This window comes from Oncorhynchus masou, unplaced genomic scaffold (assembly GCF_036934945.1).
Source record: "Oncorhynchus masou masou isolate Uvic2021 unplaced genomic scaffold, UVic_Omas_1.1 unplaced_scaffold_819, whole genome shotgun sequence".
In the NCBI taxonomy this organism is placed as follows: domain Eukaryota; kingdom Metazoa; phylum Chordata; class Actinopteri; order Salmoniformes; family Salmonidae; genus Oncorhynchus; species Oncorhynchus masou.
Window position 1 is genome coordinate 207,709 of NW_027014666.1, and position 26,078 is coordinate 233,786.

At 48.2% G+C, this 26,078-nt stretch overlaps 1 protein-coding gene across 2 annotated transcripts in view; it reads left to right on the forward strand.

The window, feature by feature from the left end:
* LOC135537571 (protein MEMO1-like) overlaps positions 1-26,078 on the forward strand; it is a 55,079-nt gene that overhangs the window by 14,766 nt on the left and 14,235 nt on the right. The window contains exons 3-6 of one of the 2 annotated variants that reach the window (XM_064963702.1): positions 2,263-2,331; positions 2,740-2,852; positions 11,739-11,850; positions 13,443-13,585. In XM_064963702.1, coding sequence (XP_064819774.1) covers positions 2,263-2,331; positions 2,740-2,852; positions 11,739-11,850; positions 13,443-13,585 — 437 coding nt within the window. The remainder of the gene's footprint in view (positions 1-2,262; positions 2,332-2,739; positions 2,853-11,738; positions 11,851-13,442; positions 13,586-26,078) is intronic. The other variant, XM_064963703.1, reaches the window with a different exon arrangement.

Genomic DNA, 26,078 nt, shown 5'->3' on the forward strand with positions numbered 1-26,078 from the left:
AGGTTGTAATGTGTTGTCAGGCAGGTTGTAATGTGTTGTCAGGCAGGTTGTAATGTGTTGTCAGGCAGGTTGTAATGTGTTGTCAGCCAGGCAGGTTGTAATGTGTTGTCAGCCAGGCAGGTTGTAATGTGTTGTCAGGCAGGTTGTAATGTGTTGTCAGGCAGGTTGTAATGTGTTGTCAGGCAGGTTGTAATGTGTTGTCAGGCAGGTTGTAATGTGTTGTAAGGTTGTGTTGTCAGCCAGGCAGGTTGTAATGTGTTGTCAGGCAGGTTGTAATGTGTTGTCAGGCAGGTTGTAATGTGTTGTCAGCCAGGCAGGTTGTAATGTGTTGTCAGGCAGGTTGTAATGTGTTGTCAGGCAGGTTGTAATGTGTTGTCAGGCAGGTTGTAATGTGTTGTCAGGCAGGTTGTAATGTGTTGTCAGCCAGGCAGGTTGTAATGTGTTGTCAGCCAGGCAGGTTGTAATGTGTTGTCAGGCAGGTTGTAATGTGTTGTCAGCCAGGCAGGTTGTAATGTGTTGTCAGGCAGGTTGTAATGTGTTGTCAGCCAGGCAGGTTGTAATGTGTTGTCAGCCAGGCAGGTTGTAATGTGTTGTCAGCCAGGCAGGTTGTAATGTGTTGTCAGGCAGGTTGTAATGTGTTGTCAGGCAGGTTGTAATGTGTTGTCAGCCAGGCAGGTTGTAATGTGTTGTCAGGCAGGTTGTAATGTGTTGTCAGGCAGGTTGTAATGTGTTGTCAGCCAGGCAGGTTGTAATGTGTTGTCAGGCAGGTTGTAATGTGTTGTCAGGCAGGTTGTAATGTGTTGTCAGGCAGGTTGTAATGTGTTGTCAGGCAGGTTGTAATGTGTTGTCAGGCAGGTTGTAATGTGTTGTCAGGCAGGTTGTAATGTGTTGTCAGCCAGGCAGGTTGTAATGTGTTGTCAGGCAGGTTGTAATGTGTTGTCAGGCAGGTTGTAATGTGTTGTCAGGCAGGTTGTAATGTGTTGTCAGCCAGGCAGGTTGTAATGTGTTGTCAGGCAGGTTGTAATGTGTTGTCAGCCAGGCAGTAATGTGTTGTCAGCCAGGCAGGTTGTAATGTGTTGTCAGGCAGGCAGGTTGTAATGTGTTGTCAGGCAGGTTGTAATGTGTTGTCAGGCAGGTTGTAATGTGTTGTCAGCCAGACAGGTTGTAATGTGTTGTCAGGCAGGTTGTAATGTGTTGTCAGGCAGGTTGTAATGTGTTGTCAGCCAGACAGGTTGTAATGTGTTGTCAGCCAGACAGGTTGTAATGTGTTGTCAGGCAGGTTGTAATGTGTTGTCAGCCAGGCAGGTTGTAATGTGTTGTCAGCCAGGCAGGTTGTAATGTGTTGTCAGGCAGGTTGTAATGTGTTGTCAGGCAGGTTGTAATGTGTTGTCAGCCAGGCAGGTTGTAATGTGTTGTCAGGCAGGTTGTAATGTGTTGTCAGGCAGGTTGTAATGTGTTGTCAGACAGGTTGTAATGTGTTGTCAGCCAGGCAGGTTGTAATGTGTTGTCAGGCAGGTTGTAATGTGTTGTCAGGCAGGTTGTAATGTGTTGTCAGCCAGGCAGGTTGTAATGTGTTGTCAGGCAGGTTGTAATGTGTTGTCAGGCAGGTTGTAATGTGTTGTCAGCCAGGCAGGTTGTAATGTGTTGTCAGGCAGGTTGTAATGTGTTGTCAGGCAGGTTGTAATGTGTTGTCAGCCAGGCAGGTTGTAATGTGTTGTCAGCCAGACAGGTTGTAATGTGTTGTCAGGCAGGTTGTAATGTGTTGTCAGCCAGGCAGGTTGTAATGTGTTGTCAGCCAGACAGGTTGTAATGTGTTGTCAGGCAGGCAGGTTGTAATGTGTTGTCAGTCAGGCAGGTTGTAATGTGTTGTCAGTCAGGCAGGTTGTAATGTGTTGTCAGGCAGGTTGTAATGTGTTGTCAGGCAGGTTGTAATGTGTTGTCAGCCAGGCAGGTTGTAATGTGTTGTCAGGCAGGTTGTAATGTGTTGTCAGGCAGGTTGTAATGTGTTGTCAGGCAGGTTGTAATGTGTTGTCAGACAGGTTGTAATGTGTTGTCAGGCAGGTTGTAATGTGTTGTCAGGCAGGTTGTAATGTGTTGTCAGCCAGACAGGTTGTAATGTGTTGTCAGCCAGACAGGTTGTAATGTGTTGTCAGGCAGGTTGTAATGTGTTGTCAGCCAGACAGGTTGTAATGTGTTGTCAGCCAGGCAGGTTGTAGTGTGTTGTCAGGCAGGTTGTAATGGTGTCTTGTAATGTGTTGTCAGCCATGCAGGATATTCCTACTGTGGTGCTTGTGCTGCACACGCCTACAAACAAATAGACCCTTCTGTTACGTAAGTCATTTATCATGTCTATTACTTATGTTCAGTGAGTTTTCTAAATTAAACCATTTTATTCAGTAACAAAATACATTTTCATCGACATTTTAAGTATCATCAATTCGAAATGAGAGATTTTTAAATTTCTTTTTCCGCATTGTCCCTCCTCCAAATCCTTCGCCTGCTCTGTTTCACCATGAAGGACCTATCAGCCTGTAGTTACCTCAGACAGACAGTAGGGAGCAGTATAGCCTCTATCACAGCCTCACCTTGGAACAACTTGAGCGAAGCCTGGTCGACCGACGCATCTGTGGCCTGATGACTGGTCCATGATGACTGGTCCATGATGACTGGTCCACTGAGCTGCTGAACTGAGTCCTACTGAGGACAGTGTGTTGACTGAGTCCTCTCTTTCCCCTGTAGTCGCAGGGTGTTCATCTTGGGTCCGTCTCACCATGTTCCTCTGTCCCGCTGTGCCCTGTCCTCTGCTGAGGTTTATAAAACACCTCTCTACGACCTCAGGATTGACCAGAATGGTAGGTACACACACACACTGTGCCCTGTCCTCTGCGGAGGTTTATAAATCACCTCAGGATTGACCAGGAGGCTATGGATCATTTATAGTTGTCCCCGCTCCTCTAGTTGTCCCCGCCTCCCTCTAGTTGTCCCCGCCTCCCTCTAGTTGTCCCCGCCTCCCTCTAGTTGTCCCCGCCTCCCTCTAGTTGGTCCCCGCCTCCCTCTAGTTGGTCCCCGCCCCCGCCCCTCCCTCTAGTTGGCCCCCGCCTCCCTCTAGTTGGCCCCCGCCTCCCTCTAGTTGATCCCCGCCTCCCTCTAGTTGGCCCCCGCTCCTCTAGTTGGTCCCCGCCTCCCTCTAGTTGGTCCCCGCCTCCATCTAGTTGGTCCCCGCCTCCCTCTAGTTGTCCCCGCCTCCCTCTAGTTGTCCCCGCCTCCCTCTAGTTGTCCCCGCTCCCTGCTATAATAGCGGGCCTCACATCCCTTTCCTCCATTCAGCACCACTCTTCAGTGAGCCCAAACTCTGCTGGTGGTTTGGTCCAACATATGTTCAGGGAACAGTAGTTATATTCATAACTATGGGTGTAACAGTTCACCAAACCCATGTTTCAGAATGTATTAGGGTTTCAGGGTTACGGTACAGAGGAGAAATTAAATTCAGATACTTACTGTAGTCCATTTTTGTTTATTTGGCAAAACAAACCACCCTATTCTAGTCCCCAAGTCCAGTTTCTGTGACATTGTTTACAATATTCCTTGCGTTGTCTGTTGTTGGGCCTCAAGTAGCGGTCTAAGAAGTTGAACCCATTCTGAAATGGACCTGGGGCTTTCCCACCCAAACAAATACGCATAAATACATTTTTCAGTATAGAGACTCTATCCAAACGGACCTGATGATGACCAGTTCCGTGTTGACGTGGTCAGATCCGAGTTAGGGAAGCAGCAGAAAAGTCCATTTGAAAGTAACTTTATTAACCAGAGCTGATGCAGGCAGAGGAGGGGCCTTGAGAGGGGAGCAGGAGGAGGAGGGGCCTTGAGTGGGGGAGGAGGGGCCTTGAGAGGGGGAGCAGGCAGAGGAGGGGCCTTGAGAGGGGGAGCAGGTGCCTTGAGAGGGGGAGCAGGGGGGAGGAGGAGCCTTGAGAGGGGGAGCAGGGGGAGGAGGAGCCTTGAGAGGGGGAGCAGGCCTCTTCATAGCTGGTCTGGGCCAAGGTCTCTTCATAGCTGGTCCAGGCCAAGGTCTCTTCATAGCTGGTCTGGGCCAAGGTCTCTTCATAGCTGGTCTGGGCCAAGGTCTCTTCATAGCTGGTCTGGGCCAAGGTCTCTTAACAGCTGGTCTGGGCCAAGGTCTCTTCATAGCTGGTCTGGTCCAAGGTCTCTTCATAGCTGGTCTGGGCCAAGGTCTCTTCATAGCTGGTCTGGGCCAAGGTCTCTTAACAGCTGGTCTGGGCCAAGGTCTCTTCATAGCTGGTCTGGTCCAAGGTCTCTTCATAGCTGGTCTGGGCCAAGGTCTCTTCATAGCTGGTCTGGGCCAAGGCCTCTTCATAGCTGGTCTGGGCCAAGGCCTCTTCATAGCTGGTCTGGGCCAAGGCCTCTTCATAACTGGTCTGGGCCAAGGTCTCTTCATAGCTGGTCTGGGCCAAGGCCTCTTCATAGCTGGTCTGGGCCAAGGTCTCTTCATAGCTGGTCTGGGCCAAGGTCTCTTCATAGCTGGTCTGGGCCAAGGCCTCTTCATAGCTGGTCTGGGCCAAGGCCTCTTCATAGCTGGTCTGGGCCAAGGTCTCTTCATAGCTGGTCTGTGCCAAGGCCTCTTCATAGCTGGTCTGGGCCAAGGCCTCTTCATAGCTGGTCTGGGCCAAGGCCTCTTCATAGCTGGTCTGGGCCAAGGTCTCTTCATAGCTGGTCTGGGCCAAGGTCTCTTCATAGCTGGTCTGGGCCAAGGCCTCTTCATAGCTGGTCTGGGCCAAGGCCTCTTCATAGCTGGTCTGGGCCAAGGTCTCTTCATAGCTGGTCTGGGCCAAGGCCTCTTCATAGCTGGTCTGGGCCAAGGCCTCTTCATAGCTGGTCTGGGCCAAGGCCTCTTCATAGCTGGTCTGGGCCAAGGTCTCTTCATAGCTGGTCTGGGCCAAGGCCTCTTCATAGCTGGTCTGGGCCAAGGCCTCTTCATAGCTGGTCTGGGCCAAGGCCTCTTCATAGCTGGTCTGGGCCAAGGTCTCTTCATAGCTGGTCTGGGCCAAGGTCTCTTCATAGCTGGTCTGGGCCAAGGTCTCTTCATAGCTGGTCTGGGCCAAGGTCTCTTCATAGCTGGTCTGGGCCAAGGCCTCTTCATAGCTGGTCTGGGCCAAGGTCTCTTCATAGCTGGTCTGGGCCAAGGTCTCTTCATAGCTGGTCTGGGCCAAGGTCTCTTCATAGCTGGTCTGGGCCAAGGTCTCTTCATAGCTGGTCTGGGCCAAGGCCTCTTTATAGCTGGTCTGGGCCAAGGCCTCTTCATAACTGGTCTGGGCCAAGGCCTCTTCATAACTGGTCTGGGCCAAGGCCTCTTCATAACTGGTCTGGGCCAAGGCCTCTTCATAGCTGGTCTGGGCCAAGGCCTCTTCATAGCTGGTCTGGGCCAAGGCCTCTTCATAGCTGGTCTGGGCCAAGGTCTCTTCATAGCTGGTCTGGGCCAAGGCCTCTTCATAGCTGGTCTGGGCCAAGGCCTCTTCATAGCTGGTCTGGGCCAAGGTCTCTTCATAGCTGGTCTGGGCCAAGGTCTCTTCATAGCTGGTCTGGGCCAAGGTCTCTTCATAGCTGGTCTGGGCCAAGGTCTCTTCATAGCTGGTCTGGGCCAAGGTCTCTTAACAGCTGGTCTGGGCCAAGGTCTCTTCATAGCTGGTCTGGTCCAAGGTCTCTTCATAGCTGGTCTGGGCCAAGGTCTCTTCATAGCTGGTCTGGGCCAAGGTCTCTTAACAGCTGGTCTGGGCCAAGGTCTCTTCATAGCTGGTCTGGTCCAAGGTCTCTTCATAGCTGGTCTGGGCCAAGGTCTCTTCATAGCTGGTCTGGGCCAAGGCCTCTTCATAGCTGGTCTGGGCCAAGGCCTCTTCATAGCTGGTCTGGGCCAAGGCCTCTTCATAACTGGTCTGGGCCAAGGTCTCTTCATAGCTGGTCTGGGCCAAGGCCTCTTCATAGCTGGTCTGGGCCAAGGTCTCTTCATAGCTGGTCTGGGCCAAGGTCTCTTCATAGCTGGTCTGGGCCAAGGCCTCTTCATAGCTGGTCTGGGCCAAGGCCTCTTCATAGCTGGTCTGGGCCAAGGTCTCTTCATAGCTGGTCTGTGCCAAGGCCTCTTCATAGCTGGTCTGGGCCAAGGCCTCTTCATAGCTGGTCTGGGCCAAGGCCTCTTCATAGCTGGTCTGGGCCAAGGTCTCTTCATAGCTGGTCTGGGCCAAGGTCTCTTCATAGCTGGTCTGGGCCAAGGCCTCTTCATAGCTGGTCTGGGCCAAGGCCTCTTCATAGCTGGTCTGGGCCAAGGTCTCTTCATAGCTGGTCTGGGCCAAGGCCTCTTCATAGCTGGTCTGGGCCAAGGCCTCTTCATAGCTGGTCTGGGCCAAGGCCTCTTCATAGCTGGTCTGGGCCAAGGTCTCTTCATAGCTGGTCTGGGCCAAGGCCTCTTCATAGCTGGTCTGGGCCAAGGCCTCTTCATAGCTGGTCTGGGCCAAGGCCTCTTCATAGCTGGTCTGGGCCAAGGTCTCTTCATAGCTGGTCTGGGCCAAGGTCTCTTCATAGCTGGTCTGGGCCAAGGTCTCTTCATAGCTGGTCTGGGCCAAGGTCTCTTCATAGCTGGTCTGGGCCAAGGCCTCTTCATAGCTGGTCTGGGCCAAGGCCTCTTCATAGCTGGTCTGGGCCAAGGCCTCTTCATAGCTGGTCTGGGCCAAGGCCTCTTCATAACTGGTCTGGGCCAAGGCCTCTTCATAGCTGGTCTGGGCCAAGGTCTCTTCATAGCTGGTCTGGGCCAAGGCCTCTTCATAGCTGGTCTGGGCCAAGGCCTCTTCATAGCTGGTCTGGGCCAAGGTCTCTTCATAGCTGGTCTGGGCCAAGGCCTCTTCATAGCTGGTCTGGGCCAAGGCCTCTTCATAGCTGGTCTGGGCCAAGGTCTCTTCATAGCTGGTCTGGGCCAAGGCCTCTTCATAGCTGGTCTGGGCCAAGGCCTCTTCATAGCTGGTCTGGGCCAAGGTCTCTTCATAGCTGGTCTGGGCCAAGGTCTCTTCATAGCTGGTCTGGGCCAAGGTCTCTTCATAGCTGGTCTGGGCCAAGGCCTCTTCATAGCTGGTCTGGGCCAAGGCCTCTTCATAACTGGTCTGGGCCAAGGCCTCTTCATAGCTGGTCTGGGCCAAGGCCTCTTCATAGCTGGTCTGGGCCAAGGCCTCTTCATAGCTGGTCTGGGCCAAGGTCTCTTCATAGCTGGTCTGGGCCAAGGCCTCTTCATAGCTGGTCTGGGCCAAGGCCTCTTCATAGCTGGTCTGGGCCAAGGCCTCTTCATAGCTGGTCTGGGCCAAGGTCTCTTCATAGCTGGTCTGGGCCAAGGTCTCTTCATAGCTGGTCTGGGCCAAGGTCTCTTCATAGCTGGTCTGGGCCAAGGTCTCTTCATAGCTGGTCTGGGCCAAGGCCTCTTCATAGCTGGTCTGGGCCAAGGCCTCTTCATAGCTGGTCTGGGCCAAGGCCTCTTCATAGCTGGTCTGGGCCAAGGCCTCTTCATAACTGGTCTGGGCCAAGGTCTCTTCATAGCTGGTCTGGGCCAAGGTCTCTTCATAGCTGGTCTGGGCCAAGGTCTCTTCATAGCTGGTCTGGGCCAAGGCCTCTTCATAGCTGGTCTGGGCCAAGGTCTCTTCATAGCTGGTCTGGGCCAAGGCCTCTTCATAGCTGGTCTGGGCCAAGGTCTCTTCATAGCTGGTCTGGGCCAAGGTCTCTTCATAGCTGGTCTGGGCCAAGGCCTCTTCATAGCTGGTCTGGGCCAAGGCCTCTTCATAGCTGGTCTGGGCCAAGGCCTCTTCATAACTGGTCTGGGCCAAGGCCTCTTCATAGCTGGTCTGGGCCAAGGCCTCTTCATAGCTGGTCTGGGCCAAGGCCTCTTCATAACTGGTCTGGGCCAAGGCCTCTTCATAGCTGGTCTGGGCCAAGGTCTCTTCATAGCTGGTCTGGGCCAAGGTCTCTTCATAGCTGGTCTGGGCCAAGGCCTCTTCATAGCTGGTCTGGGCCAAGGTCTCTTCATAGCTGGTCTGGGCCAAGGTCTCTTCATAGCTGGTCTGGGCCAAGGTCTCTTCATAGCTGGTCTGGGCCAAGGTCTCTTCATAGCTGGTCTGGGCCAAGGCCTCTTTATAGCTGGTCTGGGCCAAGGCCTCTTCATAACTGGTCTGGGCCAAGGCCTCTTCATAACTGGTCTGGGCCAAGGCCTCTTCATAACTGGTCTGGGCCAAGGCCTCTTCATAGCTGGTCTGGGCCAAGGCCTCTTCATAGCTGGTCTGGGCCAAGGCCTCTTCATAGTTGGTCTGGGCCAAGGTCTCTTCATAGCTGGTCTGGGCCAAGGCCTCTTCATAGCTGGTCTGGGCCAAGGCCTCTTCATAGCTGGTCTGGGCCAAGGTCTCTTCATAGCTGGTCTGGGCCAAGGTCTCTTCATAGCTGGTCTGGGCCAAGGTCTCTTCATAGCTGGTCTGGGCCAAGGTCTCTTCATTGCTGGTCTGGGCCAAGGCCTCTTCATAGCTGGTCTGGGCCAAGGCCTCTTCATAGCTGGTCTGGGCCAAGGCCTCTTCATAGCTGGTCTGGGCCAAGGCCTCTTCATAACTGGTCTGGGCCAAGGTCTCTTCATAGCTGGTCTGGGCCAAGGTCTCTTCATAGCTGGTCTGGGCCAAGGTCTCTTCATAGCTGGTCTGGGCCAAGGCCTCTTCATAGCTGGTCTGGGCCAAGGTCTCTTCATAGCTGGTCTGGGCCAAGGCCTCTTCATAGCTGGTCTGGGCCAAGGTCTCTTCATAGCTGGTCTGGGCCAAGGTCTCTTCATAGCTGGTCTGGGCCAAGGCCTCTTCATAGCTGGTCTGGGCCAAGGCCTCTTCATAGCTGGTCTGGGCCAAGGCCTCTTCATAACTGGTCTGGGCCAAGGCCTCTTCATAGCTGGTCTGGGCCAAGGCCTCTTCATAGCTGGTCTGGGCCAAGGCCTCTTCATAACTGGTCTGGGCCAAGGCCTCTTCATAGCTGGTCTGGGCCAAGGTCTCTTCATAGCTGGTCTGGGCCAAGGTCTCTTCATAGCTGGTCTGGGCCAAGGCCTCTTCATAGCTGGTCTGGGCCAAGGTCTCTTCATAGCTGGTCTGGGCCAAGGTCTCTTCATAGCTGGTCTGGGCCAAGGTCTCTTCATAGCTGGTCTGGGCCAAGGTCTCTTCATAGCTGGTCTGGGCCAAGGCCTCTTCATAGCTGGTCTGGGCCAAGGCCTCTTCATAACTGGTCTGGGCCAAGGCCTCTTCATAACTGGTCTGGGCCAAGGCCTCTTCATAACTGGTCTGGGCCAAGGCCTCTTCATAGCTGGTCTGGGCCAAGGCCTCTTCATAGCTGGTCTGGGCCAAGGCCTCTTCATAGTTGGTCTAGGCCAGTGTGCCATTGGCCATCGAAGGTGAGCATTTGCCCACTGATGTCGGTCACGACGCCAAAGTGCAGTCAGGCCAAGACTCTGGTGAGGACGACAGGCACACAAATAAGCTTCCCTGAGACGGTTTCTTACAGTTTGTGCAGAAAATCTTAGTTTGTGCAAACCCAGTTTTATCAGTTGTCCGGGTGGCTGGTCTCAGACGATGCCTCAGGTGAAGAAGCCGACTGTGGAGGTCCTGAGCTGGCGTGGTAACACGTGGTCTGCGGATATGAGGCCGGTTGGACATACTGCCAAATTCTTTAAAACAACGTTGGAGGCGGCTTATGGTAGAGAAATTAACAAAATGATCTTGCAACAACTCTGGTGGACATTCCTGCAGTCAGCAGGCCAATTGCACTCTCCCTCATCTTGAGACATCTGTGGCATTGTGTTGTGACAAAACTGCACATTTTAGTGGCCTTTTATTGTCCCCGGCTCAAGGTGCACCTGTGTAATGATAATGCTGTTTAATCAGCTTCTTGATATGCCACACCTCTCAGGGGGATGGATTATCTTGGCAGAGGAGAAATTCTCACAAACAGGGATGTAAACAAATTTGTGCACAACACATTTGAGAGAAATCAGCTTTTTGTGCGTATGGAACATTTCTGGGATATTTTATTTCAGCTCATAGACCATAGGACCAACACTTTACATGTTGCATTTATTTTGGTTGACCGTCACAGCCCTAATCCAGTGTTTATTGTGCCTTTTTTAAAGCTTGACACAAACAAAAACCTGAGTTGTCCTCAGGGGACCAATCATCTGACTGATACTGGAAAAGAGACATTCTCACTGCCAAACACATATCAGTGCTGAACTAATGACTCGCAGTCAAATGCTAATACGAGCCTCTGTTCCCCAGTAATAATGTGGATGTTGAATCCTCACCTCCCTCTATGCTGACCTCCTGTATATTGAACCCTCACCTCCCTCTATGCTGACCTCCTGTATATTGAACCCTCACCTCCCTCTATGCTGACCTCCTGTATATTGAATCCTCACCTCCCTCTAGTCTATGCTGACCTCCTGTATATTGAACCCTCACCTCCCTCTATGCTGAGCTCCTGTATATTGAATCCTCACCTCCCTCTAGTCTATGCTGACCTCCTGTATATTGAATCCTCACCTCCCTCTAGTCTATGCTGACCTCCTGTATATTGAACCCTCACCTCCCTCTATGCTGACCTCCTGTATATTGAATCCTCACCTCCCTCTAGTCTATGCTGACCTCCTGTATATTGAATCCTCTAGTCTATGCTGACCTCCTGTATATTGAATCCTCTTGTCTATGCTGACCTCATGTATATTGAATCCTCACCTCCCTCTAGTCTATGCTGACCTCCTGTATATTGAATCCTCTAGTCTATGCTGACCTCCTGTATATTGAATCCTCTTGTCTATGCTGACCTCCTGTATATTGAATCCTCACCTCCCTCTAGTCTATGCTGACCTCCTGTATATTGAATCCTCGTCTCCCTCTAGTCTATGCTGACCTCCTGTATATTGAATCCTAACCTCCGTCTAGTCTATGCTGACCTCCTGTATATTGAATCCTCTTGTCTATGCTGACCTCCTGTATATTGAATCCTCACCTCCCTCTAGTCTATGCTGACCTCCTGTATATTGAATCCTCTTGTCTATGCTGACCTCCTGTATATTGAATCCTCACCTCCCTCTAGTCTATGCTGACCTCCTGTATATTGAATCCTCGTCTCCCTCTAGTCTATGCTGACCTCCTGTATATTGAATCCTAACCTCCGTCTAGTCTATGCTGACCTCCTGTATATTGAATCCTCTTGTCTATGCTGACCTCCTGTATATTGAATCCTCACCTCCCTCTAGTCTATGCTGACCTCCTGTATATTGAATCCTCTTGTCTATGCTGACCTCCTGTATATTGAATCCTCACCTCCCTCTAGTCTATGCTGACCTCCTGTATATTGAATCCTCGTCTCCCTCTAGTCTATGCTGACCTCCTGTATATTGAATCCTCATCTCCCTCTAGTCTATGCTGACCTCCTGTATATTGAATCCTCACCTCCCTCTAGTCTATGCTGACCTCCTGTATATTGAATCCTCATCTCCCTCTAGTCTATGCTGACCTCCTGTATATTGAATCCTCGTCTCCCTCTAGTCTATGCTGACCTCCTGTATATTGAATCCTCATCTCCCTCTAGTCTATGCTGACCTCCTGTATATTGAATCCTCACCTCCCTCTAGTCTATGCTGACCTCCTGTATATTGAATCCTCATCTCCCTCTAGTCTATGCTGACCTCTGGAAGACTGGGATGTTTGAGAGGATGAGTCTTCAGACAGACGAGGATGAGCACAGCATTGAAATGCACCTGCCTTACACTGCTAAAGCCATGGAGAGGTAAGACAGACTACAGTCTGTCAGGACATGTTGTCTGCTTCATTCATCACAAGCCATCCATCAGTGGAGAGTACAGTGATTAAGAGACTTGAGGGCCACGATACAGACCTGACCTGTCTGTCAGGTTGTGGGAGCCAGCAGGGCCTCATGACTAATGGAGGAGAGCTGTGGGTCTAATGACTGGTTTGCCTTGACATTTTGTGGAGTTCTGTCATCCCCAAGCCCCATGATGTTTTGCTTCATTACTATGGTTTATGATTGGTTGTTTTACTAATTATTGGTTTACTAATGATTGGTTGTTTACTGTGTCAGACCCCAAGAAGACTCGCTGTCGCTAATGGAGAGTCAGTATAAATCGAGAATCTAATCTTAAGTAAAGCCTGCATGCTCAATTAATGAACCCACTCAATAAGCATGCACACCTTTTAATCAGGTTGGGGTAATACCCACACCTTTGAATCAGGTTGGGTTAATACCCACACCTTCCTTTTAATCAGGTTGGGGTAATACCCACACCTTTTAATCAGGTTGGGGTAATACCCACACCTTTTAATCAGGTTGGGGTAATTCCCACACCTTTTAATCAGGTTGGGGTAATACCCACACCTTCCTTTTAATCAGGTTGGGTTAATACCCACACCTTCCTTTTAATCAGGTTGGGTTAATACCCACACCTTCCTTTTAATCAGGTTGGGGGAATACCCACACCTTCCTTTTAATCAGGTTGGGTTAATACCCACACCTTCCTTTGAATCAGGTTGGGGTAATACCCACACCTTCCTTTGAATCAGGTTGGGTTAATACCCACACCTTCCTTTGAATCAGGTTGGGGGAATACCCACACCTTCCTTTTAATCAGGTTGGGGTAATACCCACACCTTCCTTTGAATCAGGTTGGGTTAATACCCACACCTTTGAATCAGGTTGGGGTAATACCCACACCTTCCTTTGAATCAGGTTGGGTTAATACCTACACCTTTTAATCAGGTTGGGGTAATACCCACACCTTCCTTTTAATCAGGTTGGGGTAATACCCACACCTTCCTTTTAATCAGGTTGGGGTAATACCCACACCTTCCTTTTAATCAGGTTGGGGTAATACCCACACCTTCCTTTAATCAGGTTGGGGTAATACCCACACCTTCCTTTTAATCAGGTTGGGTTTATACCCACACCTTCCTTTGAATCAGGTTGGGGTAATACCCACACCTTCCTTTGAATCAGGTTGGGGAATACCCACACCTTCCTTTGAATCAGGTTGGGGGAATACCCACACCTTTTAATCAGGTTGGGGTAATACCCACACCTTTGAATCAGGTTGGGGAATACCCACACCTTCCTTTGAATCAGGTTGGGGGAATACCCACACCTTTTAATCAGGTTGGGGTAATACCCACACCTTTTAATCAGGTTGGGGTAATACCCACACATTTTAATCAGTTTGGGTTAATAACCACACCTACCTTTTAATCAGGTTGGGTTAATACGCGTTCAGTCTCTGTAACAGCTTCTACCATCTCAGTCAGGTAACTGTCCCCAGTGCACAACACCCATACAGGCTTGTAATGTGTTGTCTCCATTTCCCACTGCAGTCATAAAGATGAGCTCAGCATTGTCCCGGTGCTGGTTGGAGCCCTCAGTGAGTCTAAAGAACAGGATTATGGGAAACTGCTCAGCAGGTATCTGGCTGATCCCTCCAACTTGTTCATCATCTCCTCGGACTTCTGCCACTGGGGTACGTACTGAACAGGACTGATAGAGATCAATATATTATATCCTGTTCACACTACTGAGTTGAGCTAGTCTGGTTATACATCCATTCGCTGTAGTTGCTGGAATGAAAAGCCAGGTCGATGAAAAGGGTTCTATAAGGAAACAGTGGTTCTGTCTCCTTGGGGTTCTATAAGGAAACAGTGGTTCTGTCTCCTTGGGGTTCTATAAGGAAACAGTGGTTCTGTCTCCTTGGGGTTCTATAAGGAAACAGTTGTTCTGTCTCCTTGGGATTCTATAAGGAAACAGTGGTTCTGTCTCCTTGGGATTCTATAAGGAAACAGTGGTTCTGTCTCCTTGGGGTTCTATAAGGAAACAGTGGTTCTGTCTCCTTGGGGTTCTATAAGGAAACAGTGGTTCTGTCTCCTTGGGGTTCTATAAGGAAACAGTGGTTCTGTCTCCTTGGGGTTCTATAAGGAAACAGTTGTTCTGTCTCCTTGGGGTTCTATAAGGAAACAGTGGTTCTGTCTCCTTGGGGTTCTATAAGGAAACAGTTGTTCTGTCTCCTTGGGGTTCTATAAGGAAACAGTGGTTCTGTCTCCTTGGGGTTCTATAAGGAAACAGTGGTTCTGTCTCCTTGGGGTTCTATAAGGAAACAGTGGTTCTGTCTCCTTGGGGTTCTATAAGGAAACAGTTGTTCTGTCTCCTTGGGGTTCTATAAGGAAACAGTGGTTCTGTCTCCTTGGGGTTCTATAAGGAAACAGTGGTTCTGTCTCCTTGGGGTTCTATAAGGAAACAGTGGTTCTGTCTCCTTGGGGTTCTATAAGGAAACAGTGGTTCTGTCTCCTTGGGGTTCTATAAGGAAACAGTGGTTCTGTCTCCTTGGGGTTCTATAAGGAAACAGTTGTTCTGTCTCCTTGGGGTTCTATAAGGAAACAGTGGTTCTGTCTCCTTGGGGTTCTATAAGGAAACAGTTGTTCTGTCTCCTTGGGGTTCTATAAGGAAACAGTGGTTCTGTCTCCTTGGGGTTCTATAAGGAAACAGTGGTTCTGTCTTGTGGAAAACCTCTCCTTCATCCTTAACTGTCACTCACCCCAAAAAATATCAAATTGTGTTTTTGAATACTTGTATTTAGCCTCAGTAAAGGCTATAAATAATTGTTATTTGTATGACTTAAAATGTGATAGTGCATCGTAAACATCACAACCAGCCGAGTTGCTCAATTTAAGGTAAACTCATTTTGTGTTGTAATTTGGGTTAATAATCCCAATGAGTTCCTTCCTGTCAAGGCAGCAGCTACTCTTCCTGGGGTTTATTATGGATCCCCATTAGTTCCTGCCAAGGCAGCAGCTACTCTTCCTGGGGTTTATTATGGATCCCCATTAGTTCCTACCAAGGCAGCAGCTACTCTTCCTGGGGTTTATTATGGATCCGCATTAGTTCCTGTCAAGGCAGCAGCTACTCTTCCTAGGGTTTATTATTGGTCCCCATTAGTTCCTGCCAAGGCAGCAGCTACCCTTCCTGGGGTTTATTATGGATCCCCATTAGTTCCTGTCAAGTCAGCAGCTACTCTTCCTGGGGTTTATTATGGATCCCCATTAGTTCCTGCCAAGGCAGCAGCTACTCTTCCTGGGGTTTATTATGGATCCCCATGAGTTCCTACCAAGGCAGCAGCTACCCTTCCTGGGGTTTATTATGGATCCCCATGAGTTCCTGCCAAGGCAGCAGCTACTCTTCCTGGGGTTTGTTATGGATCCCCATGAGTTCCTACCAAGGCAGCAGCTACTCTTCCTGGGGTTTATTATGGATCCCCATTAGTTCCTGCCAAGGCAGCAGCTACTCTTCCTGGGGTTTATTATGGATCCCCATTAGTTCCTGCCAAGGCGGCAGCTACTCTTCCTGGGCTTTATTATGGATCCCCATTAGTTCCTGCCAAGGCAGCAGCTACTCTTCCTGGGGTTTATTATGGATCCCCATTAGTTCCTGCCAAGGCAGCAGCTACTCTTCCTGGGGTTTATTATGGATCCCCATTAGTTCCTGCCAAGGAAGCAGCTACCCTTCCTGGGGTTTATTATGGATCCCCATTAGTTCCTGCCAAGGCAGCAGCTACTCTTCCTGGGCTTTATTATGGATCCCCATTAGTCAAGGCAGCAGCTACTCTTCCTGGGGTTTATTATGGATCCCCATTAGTTCCTGCCGAGGCAGCAGCTACTCTTCCTGGGGTTTATTATGGATCCCCATGAGTTCCTGCCAAGGCAGCAGCTACTCTTCCTGGGGTTTATTATGGATCCCCATTTGTTCCTGCCGAGGCAGCAGCTACTCTTCCTGGGGTTTATTATGGATCCCCATGAGTTCCTGCCAAGGCAGCAGCTACTCTTCCTGGGGTTTATTATGGATCCCCATTAGTTCCTGCCAAGGCAGCAGCTACTCTTCCTGGGTTAAATAATACATTATTTACCATTCATTTCTATTGGGCACAAAATAATCTGAAACACAACCAAATCAACCAGCCAAAGCATCCAACGGGTTTGTCGAGTCACAATACTTTTGGTCCCTTAAAAATGGGGTGCGGGGGGGGTATATGTACCCATGTACAATAAATGCTGTAATTTGTAAATGTATCACCTGATATGGATGAAAATACCCGTTAAAGATGACAGTCTGCATTGTAACCTCATGGTCATTGTATCATTTCCAATCTAAAGTGCTGGAGTACAAGGACAAAACAACAATATATATACTATAGTTTTGGAGCTCACTGAATATGAACATGAATGCGTTTACAGTTTTAAATGCTGAAAGTAAAGTGACTGACTAATATTGTGAACGATATTGGCTGATAATAGGCAGACAGTCGATAGTAAAATGGAAATGACAGATAAAGCAATCCCATGTCCATAGTAGCTTCCGGTGGCGAAATATCATTCCTTTAATGGGCAACTCAAACACCTGCATATTTTTCAAGGCTTCCTAAAATTATAAAATAACATTAGTAATTTCATCATTCGAAAATACTATTTTTAGAGGGCAACGTTTGTCAACCTTGTAATTTCCCATTTCATACACAATTAGTGATGAAAATGTGTGATTTAACGGTTAATATGTTTACCTCCTTCCCACAACGGTTAATGTCTACCTCCTTCCCACAACGGTTAATGTCTACCTCCTTCCCACAGCGGTTAATATGTCTACCTCCTTCCCACAACGGTTAATGTCTACCTCCTTCCCACAGCGGTTGATATGTTTACCTCCTTCCCACAACGGTTAATGTCTACCTCCTTCCCACAGCGGTTAATATGTTTACCTCCTTCCCACAACGGTTAATATGTTTACCTCCTTCCCACAACGGTTAATGTTTACCTCCTTCCCACAACGGTTAATATGTTTACCTCCTTCCCACAACGGTTAATGTCTACCTCCTTCCCACAACGGTTAATGTTTACCTCCTTCCCACAACGGTTAATGTTTACCTCCTTCCCACAGCAGTTAATATGTTTACCTCCTTCCCACAGCGGTTAATATGTTTACCTCCTTCCCACAACGGTTAATGTTTACCTCCTTCCCACAGCGGTTAATATGTTTACCTCCTTCCCACAGCGGTTAATATGTTTACCTCCTTCCCACAACGGTTAATATGTTTACCTCCTTCCCACAGGCCAACGGTTAATATGTTTACCTCCTTCCCACAGCGGTTAATGTCTACCTCCTTCCCACAACGGTTAATGTCTACCTCCTTCCCACAACGGTTAATGTCTACCTCCTTCCCACAACGGTTAATGTCTTCCTCCTTCCCACAACGGTTGATATGTTTACCTCCTTCCCACAACGGTTAATATGTTTACCTCCTTCCCACAACGGTTAATATGTTTACCTCCTTCCCACAACGGTTAATATGTTTACCTCCTTCCCTAACGGTTAATATGTTTACCTCCTTCCCACAACGGTTAATGTCTACCTCCTTCCCACAACGGTTAATATGTTTACCTCCTTCCCACAGGCCAACGGTTAATGTCTACCTCCTTCCCACAACGGTTAATGTCTACCTCCTTCCCACAGCAGTTAATATGTTTACCTCCTTCCCACAACGGTTAATGTCTACCTCCTTCCCACAACAGTTAATGTCTACCTCCTTCCCACAACGGTTAATGTCTACCTCCTTCCCACAACGGTTCATTTTACCTCCTTCCCACAACGGTTCATGTTTACCTCCTTCCCACAACGGTTAGTATGTTTACCTCCTTCCCACAACGGTTAGTATGTTTACCTCCTTCCCACAACGGTTAATATGTTTACCTCCTTCCCACAGCGGTTAATATGTTTACCTCCTTCCCACAACGGTTAATGTCTACCTCCTTCCCACAACGGTTAATGTTTACCTCCTTCCCACAACGGTTAATGTTTACCTCCTTCCCACAACGGTTCATGTTTACCTCCTTCCACAGCGGTTCATGTTTACCTCCTTCCCACAACGGTTAGTATGTTTACCTCCTTCCCACAACGGTTAATATGTTTACCTCCTTCCCACAGCGGTTAATATGTTTACCTCCTTCCCACAACGGTTATGTCTAACTCCTTCCCACAACGGTTAATGTCTACCTCCTTCCCAACGGTTAATGTCTACCTCCTTCCCACAACGGTTAATGTCTACCTCCTTCCCACAACGGTTAATGTCTACCTCCTTCCCACAACGGTTAATGTTTACCTCCTTCCCACAACGGTTAATGTCTACCTCCTTCCCACAACGGTTCATGTTTACCTCCTTCCCACAACGGTTAATATGTTTACCTCCTTCCCACAACGGTTGATATGTTTACCTCCTTCCCACAACGGTTAATATGTTTACCTCCTTCCCACAGCGGTTCATGTATACCTCCTTCCCACAGGCCAACGGTTAATGTTTACCTCCTTCCCACAATGGTTCATGTCTACCTCCTTCCCACAACGGTTAATGTCTACCTCCTTCCCACAACGGTTCATGTTTACCTCCTTCCCACAACGGTTAATGTTTACCTCCTTCCCACAACGGTTAATATGTTTACCTCCTTCCCACAACGGTTAATATGTTTACCTCCTTCCCACAACGGTTCATGTTTACCTCCTTCCCACAACGGTTCATGTTTACCTCCTTCCCACAACGGTTCATGTTTACCTCCTTCCCACAACGGTTAATGTCTACCTCCTTCCCACAACAGTTAATGTCTACCTCCTTCCCACAACGGTTAATGTTTACCTCCTTCCCACAGGCCAACAGTTAATATGTTTACCTCCTTCCCACAACGGTTAATGTCTACCTCCTTCCCACAACGTTTAATGTCTACCTCCTTCCCACAACGGTTAATATGTTTACCTCCTTCCCACAACGGTTAATGTCTACCTCCTTCCCACAACGGTTAATATGTTTACCTCCTTCCCACAACGGTTAATATGTTTACCTCCTTCCCACAACGGTTAATGTTTACCTCCTTCCCACAACGGTTAATGTCTACCTCCTTCCCACAACGTTTAATGTCTACCTCCTTCCCACAACGGTTAATCTGTTTACCTCCTTCCTAACGGTTAATGTTTACCTCCTTCCCACAACGGTTAATGTCTACCTCCTTCCCACAACGGTTAATGTCTACCTCCTTCCCACAACGGTTAATGTCTACCTCCTTCCCACAACGGTTAATGTCTACCTCCTTCCCACAACGGTTAATGTCTACCTCCTTCCCACAACGGTTAATGTTTACCTCCTTCCCACAGGCCAACAGTTAATATGTTTACCTCCTTCCCACCGGCCAACAGTTAATATGTTTACCTCCTTCCCACAACGGTTAATGTCTACCTCCTTCCCACAACGGTTAATGTTTACCTCCTTGCCACAACGGTTAATATGTTTACCTCCTTCCCACAGCGGTTAATGTCTACCTCCTTCCCACAACGGTTAATATGTTTACCTCCTTCCCACAACGGTTCATGTTTACCTCCTTCCCACAACGGTTAATGTTTACCTCCTTCCCACAACGGTTCATGTTTACCTCCTTCCCACAACGGTTCATGTTTACCTCCTTCCCACAATGGTTAATATGTTTACCTCCTTCCCACAACGGTTCATGTTTACCTCCTTCCCACAATGTTTAATGTTTACCTCCTTCCCACAACGGTTAATGTTTACCTCCTTCCCACAACGGTTCATGTTTACCTCCTTCCCACAACGGTTCATGTTTACCTCCTTCCCACAACGGTTCATGTTTACCTCCTTCCCACAACGGTTAATGTTTACCTCCTTCCCACAACGGTTCATGTTTACCTCCTTCCCACAACGGTTAATGTTTACCTCCTTCCCACAACGGTTAATGTTTACCTCCTTCCCACAACGGTTAATGTTTACCTCCTTCCCACAGGCCAACAGTTAATATGTTTACCTCCTTCCCACCGGCCAACAGTTAATATGTTTACCTCCTTCCCACAACGGTTAATGTCTACCTCCTTCCCACAACGGTTAATGTTTACCTCCTTCCCACAACGGTTAATATGTTTACCTCCTTCCCACAACGGTTGATATGTTTACCTCCTTCCCACAGCGGTTGATATGTCTACCTCCTTCCCACAACGGTTCATGTTTACCTCCTTCCCACAACGGTTAATGTTTACCTCCTTCCCACAACGGTTCATGTTTACCTCCTTCCCACAACGGTTCATGTTTACCTCCTTCCCACAACGGTTCATGTTTACCTCCTTCCCACAATGGTTAATATGTTTACCTCCTTCCCACAACGGTTAATGTTTACCTCCTTCCCACAACGGTTAATGTTTACCTCCTTCCCACAACGGTTCATGTTTACCTCCTTCCCACAACGGTTAATATGTTTACCTCCTTCCCACAACGGTTAATGTTTACCTCCTTCCCACAACGGTTAATGTCTACCTCCTTCCCACAACGGTTAATATGTTTACCTCCTTCCCACAACGGTTAATATGTTTACCTCCTTCCCACAGGCCAACGGTAAATGTCTACCTCCTTCCCTCAACGGTTGATATGTTTACCTCCTTCCCACAACGGTTAATATGTTTACCTCCTTCCCACAGGCCAACGGTTAATATGTTTACCTCCTTCCCACAACGGTTAATATGTTTACCTCCTTCCCACAACGGTTAATATGTTTACCTCCTTCCCACAACGGTTAATGTCTACCTCCTTCCCACAACGGTTAATATGTTTACCTCCTTCCCACAGGCCAACGGTTAATGTCTACCTCCTTCCCACAACGGTTAATGTCTACCTCCTTCCCACAACGGTTAATGTTTACCTCCTTCCCACAACGGTTAATGTCTACCTCCTTCCCACAACGGTTAATGTCTACCTCCTTCCCACAACGGTTAATGTCTACCTCCTTCCCACAACGGTTCATTTTTACCTCCTTCCCACAACGGTTCATGTTTACCTCCTTCCCACAACGGTTAGTATGTTTACCTCCTTCCCACAACGGTTAGTATGTTTACCTCCTTCCACAACGGTTAATATGTTTACCTCCTTCCCACAGCGGTTAATATGTTTACCTCCTTCCCAACGGTTAATGTCTACCTCCTTCCCACAACGGTTAATGTTTACCTCCTTCCCACAACGGTTAATGTTTACCTCCTTCCCACAACGGTTCATGTTTACCTCCTTCCCACAACGGTTCATGTTTACCTCCTTCCCACAACGGTTAGTATGTTTACCTCCTTCCCACAACGGTTAATATGTTTACCTCCTTCCCACAGCGGTTAATATGTTTACCTCCTTCCCACAACGGTTATGTCTAACTCCTTCCCACAACGGTTAATGTCTACCTCCTTCCCACAACGGTTAATGTCTACCTCCTTCCCACAACGGTTAATGTCTACCTCCTTCCACAACGGTTAATGTCTACCTCCTTCCCACAACGGTTAATGTTTACCTCCTTCCCACAACGGTTAATGTCTACCTCCTTCCCACAACGGTTCATGTTTACCTCCTTCCCACAACGGTTAATATGTTTACCTCCTTCCCACAACGGTTGATATGTTTACCTCCTTCCCACAACGGTTAATATGTTTACCTCCTTCCCACAGCGGTTCATGTATACCTCCTTCCCACAGGCCAACGGTTAATGTTTACCTCCTTCCCACAATGGTTCATGTCTACCTCCTTCCCACAACGGTTAATGTCTACCTCCTTCCCACAACGGTTCATGTTTACCTCCTTCCCACAACGGTTAATGTTTACCTCCTTCCCACAACGGTTAATATGTTTACCTCCTTCCCACAACGGTTAATATGTTTACCTCCTTCCCACAACGGTTCATGTTTACCTCCTTCCCACAACGGTTAATGTTTACCTCCTTCCCACAACGGTTCATGTTTACCTCCTTCCCACAACGGTTAATGTCTACCTCCTTCCCACAACGGTTAATGTCTACCTCCTTCCCACAACGGTTAATGTTTACCTCCTTCCCACAGGCCAACAGTTAATATGTTTACCTCCTTCCCACAACGGTTAATGTCTACCTCCTTCCCACAACGTTTAATGTCTACCTCCTTCCCACAACGGTTAATATGTTTACCTCCTTCCCACAACGGTTAATGTCTACCTCCTTCCCACAACGGTTAATATGTTTACCTCCTTCCCACAACGGTTAATATGTTTACCTCCTTCCCACAACGGTTAATGTTTACCTCCTTCCCACAACGGTTAATGTCTACCTCCTTCCCACAACGTTTAATGTCTACCTCCTTCCCACAACGGTTAATCTGTTTACCTCCTTCCCACAACGGTTAATGTTTACCTCCTTCCCACAACGGTTAATGTCTACCTCCTTCCCACAACGGTTAATGTCTACCTCCTTCCCACAACGGTTAATGTCTACCTCCTTCCCACAACGGTTAATGTCTACCTCCTTCCCACAACGGTTAATGTCTACCTCCTTCCCACAACGGTTAATGTTTACCTCCTTCCCACAGGCCAACAGTTAATATGTTTACCTCCTTCCCACCGGCCAACAGTTAATATGTTTACCTCCTTCCCACAACGGTTAATGTCTACCTCCTTCCCACAACGGTTAATGTTTACCTCCTTCCCACAACGGTTAATATGTTTACCTCCTTCCCACAGCGGTTAATGTCTACCTCCTTCCCACAACGGTTAATATGTTTACCTCCTTCCCACAACGGTTCATGTTTACCTCCTTCCCACAACGGTTAATGTTTACCTCCTTCCCACAACGGTTCATGTTTACCTCCTTCCCACAACGGTTCATGTTTACCTCCTTCCCACAATGGTTAATATGTTTACCTCCTTCCCACAACGGTTCATGTTTACCTCCTTCCCACAACGTTTAATGTTTACCTCCTTCCCACAACGGTTAATGTTTACCTCCTTCCCACAACGGTTCATGTTTACCTCCTTCCCACAACGGTTCATGTTTACCTCCTTCCCACAACGGTTCATGTTTACCTCCTTCCCACAACGGTTAATGTTTACCTCCTTCCCACAACGGTTCATGTTTACCTCCTTCCCACAACGGTTAATGTTTACCTCCTTCCCACAACGGTTAATGTTTACCTCCTTCCCACAACGGTTAATGTTTACCTCCTTCCCACAACGGTTAATGTTTACCTCCTTCCCACAGGCCAACAGTTAATATGTTTACCTCCTTCCCACCGGCCAACAGTTAATATGTTTACCTCCTTCCCACAACGGTTAATGTCTACCTCCTTCCCACAACGGTTAATGTTTACCTCCTTCCCACAACGGTTAATATGTTTACCTCCTTCCCACAACGGTTGATATGTTTACCTCCTTCCCACAGCGGTTGATATGTCTACCTCCTTCCCACAACGGTTAATATGTTTACCTCCTTCCCACAACGGTTCATGTTTACCTCCTTCCCACAACGGTTAATGTTTACCTCCTTCCACAACGGTTCATGTTTACCTCCTTCCCACAACGGTTCATGTTTACCTCCTTCCCACAATGGTTAATATGTTTACCTCCTTCCCACAACGGTTCATGTTTACCTCCTTCCCACAACGGTTAATGTTTACCTCCTTCCCACAACGGTTCATGTTTACCTCCTTCCCACAACGGTTCATGTTTACCTCCTTCCCACAACGGTTAATGTTTACCTCCTTCCCACAACGGTTCATGTTTACCTCCTTCCCACAACGGTTAGTATGTTTACCTCCTTCCCACAACGGTTAGTATGTTTACCTCCTTCCCACAACGGTTAGTATGTTTACCTCCTTCCCACAACGGTTAATGTTTACCTCCTTCCCACAACGGTTAATATGTTTACCTCCTTCCCACAACGGTTAATGTTTACCTCCTTCCCACAACGGTTAATATGTTTACCTCCTTCCCACAACGGTTAATGTTTACCTCCTTCCCTCAACGGTTCATGTTTACCTCCTTCCCACAACGGTTAATGTTTACCTCCTTCCCACAACGGTTAATATGTTTACCTCCTTCCCACAGACCAACGGTTCATGTTTACCTCCTTCCCACAACGGTTAATGTCTTCCTCCTTCCACAACGGTTAATATGTTTACCTCCTTCCCACAACGGTTCATGTTTACCTCCTTCCCACAACGGTTAATGTTTACCTCCTTCCCACAACGGTTAATATGTTTACCTCCTTCCCACAGACCAACGGTTCATGTTTACCTCCTTCCCACAGCGGTTAATGTTTACCTCCTTCCCACAACGGTTAATATGTTTACCTCCTTCCCTACAACGGTTAATGTTTACCTCCTTCCCACAACGGTTAATATGTTTACCTCCTTCCCTACAATGTCTTCCTCCGGTTAATGTCTTCCTCCTTCCCACAATGGTTAATGTTTACCTCCTTCCCACAATGGTTAATGTTTACCTCCTTCCCACAACGGTTCATGTTTACCTCCTTCCCACAACGGTTAATGTTTACCTCCTTCCCACAACGGTTCATGTTTACCTCCTTCCCACAACGGTTCATGTTTACCTCCTTCCCACAACGGTTAATGTTTACCTCCTTCCCACAACGGTTCATGTTTACCTCCTTCCCACAACGGTTCATGTTTACCTCCTTCCCACAACGGTTCATGTTTACCTCCTTCCCACAACGGTTCATGTTTACCTCCTTCCCACAACGGTTCATGTTTACCTCCTTCCCACAACGGTTAATGTTTACCTCCTTCCCACAACGGTTAATGTTTACCTCCTTCCTACAACGGTTAATGTTTACCTCCTTCCCACAGGCCAACAGTTAATATGTTTACCTCCTTCCCACCGGCCAACAGTTAATATGTTTACCTCCTTCCCCAACGGTTAATGTCTACCTCCTTCCCACAACGGTTAATGTTTACCTCCTTCCCACAACGGTTAATATGTTTACCTCCTTCCCACAACGGTTGATATGTTTACCTCCTTCCCACAGCGGTTGATATGTCTACCTCCTTCCCACAACGGTTAATATGTTTACCTCCTTCCCACAACGGTTCATGTTTACCTCCTTCCCACAACGGTTAATGTTTACCTCCTTCCCACAACGGTTCATGTTTACCTCCTTCCCACAACGGTTCATGTTTACCTCCTTCCCACAATGGTTAATATGTTTACCTCCTTCCCACAACGGTTCATGTTTACCTCCTTCCCACAACGGTTAATGTTTACCTCCTTCCCACAACGGTTCATGTTTACCTCCTTCCCACAACGGTTCATGTTTACCTCCTTCCCACAACGGTTCATGTTTACCTCCTTCCCACAACGGTTCATGTTTACCTCCTTCCCACAACGGTTAATGTTTACCTCCTTCCCACAACGGTTCATGTTTACCTCCTTCCCACAACGGTTAATGTTTACCTCCTTCCCACAACGGTTAATATGTTTACCTCCTTCCCACAACGGTTAATGTTTACCTCCTTCCCACAACGGTTAATGTTTACCTCCTTCCCACAACGGTTAATATGTTTACCTCCTTCCCACAACGGTTAATGTTTACCTCCTTCCCACAACGGTTAATATGTTTACCTCCTTCCCACAACGGTTAATGTTTACCTCCTTCCCACAACGGTTCATGTTTACCTCCTTCCCACAACGGTTAATGTTTACCTCCTTCCCACAACGGTTAATATGTTTACCTCCTTCCCACAGACCAACGGTTCATGTTTACCTCCTTCCCACAACGGTTAATGTCTTCCTCCTTCCCACAACGGTTAATATGTTTACCTCCTTCCCACAACGGTTCATGTTTACCTCCTTCCCACAACGGTTAATGTTTACCTCCTTCCCACAACGGTTAATATGTTTACCTCCTTCCCACAGACCAACGGTTCATGTTTACCTCCTTCCACAGCGGTTAATGTTTACCTCCTTCCCACAACGGTTAATATGTTTACCTCCTTCCCACAACGGTTAATGTTTACCTCCTTCCCACAACGGTTAATATGTTTACCTCCTTCCCACAACGGTTAATGTCTTCCTCCTTCCCACAACGGTTCATGTTTACCTCCTTCCCACAACGGTTAATGTCTACCTCCTTCCC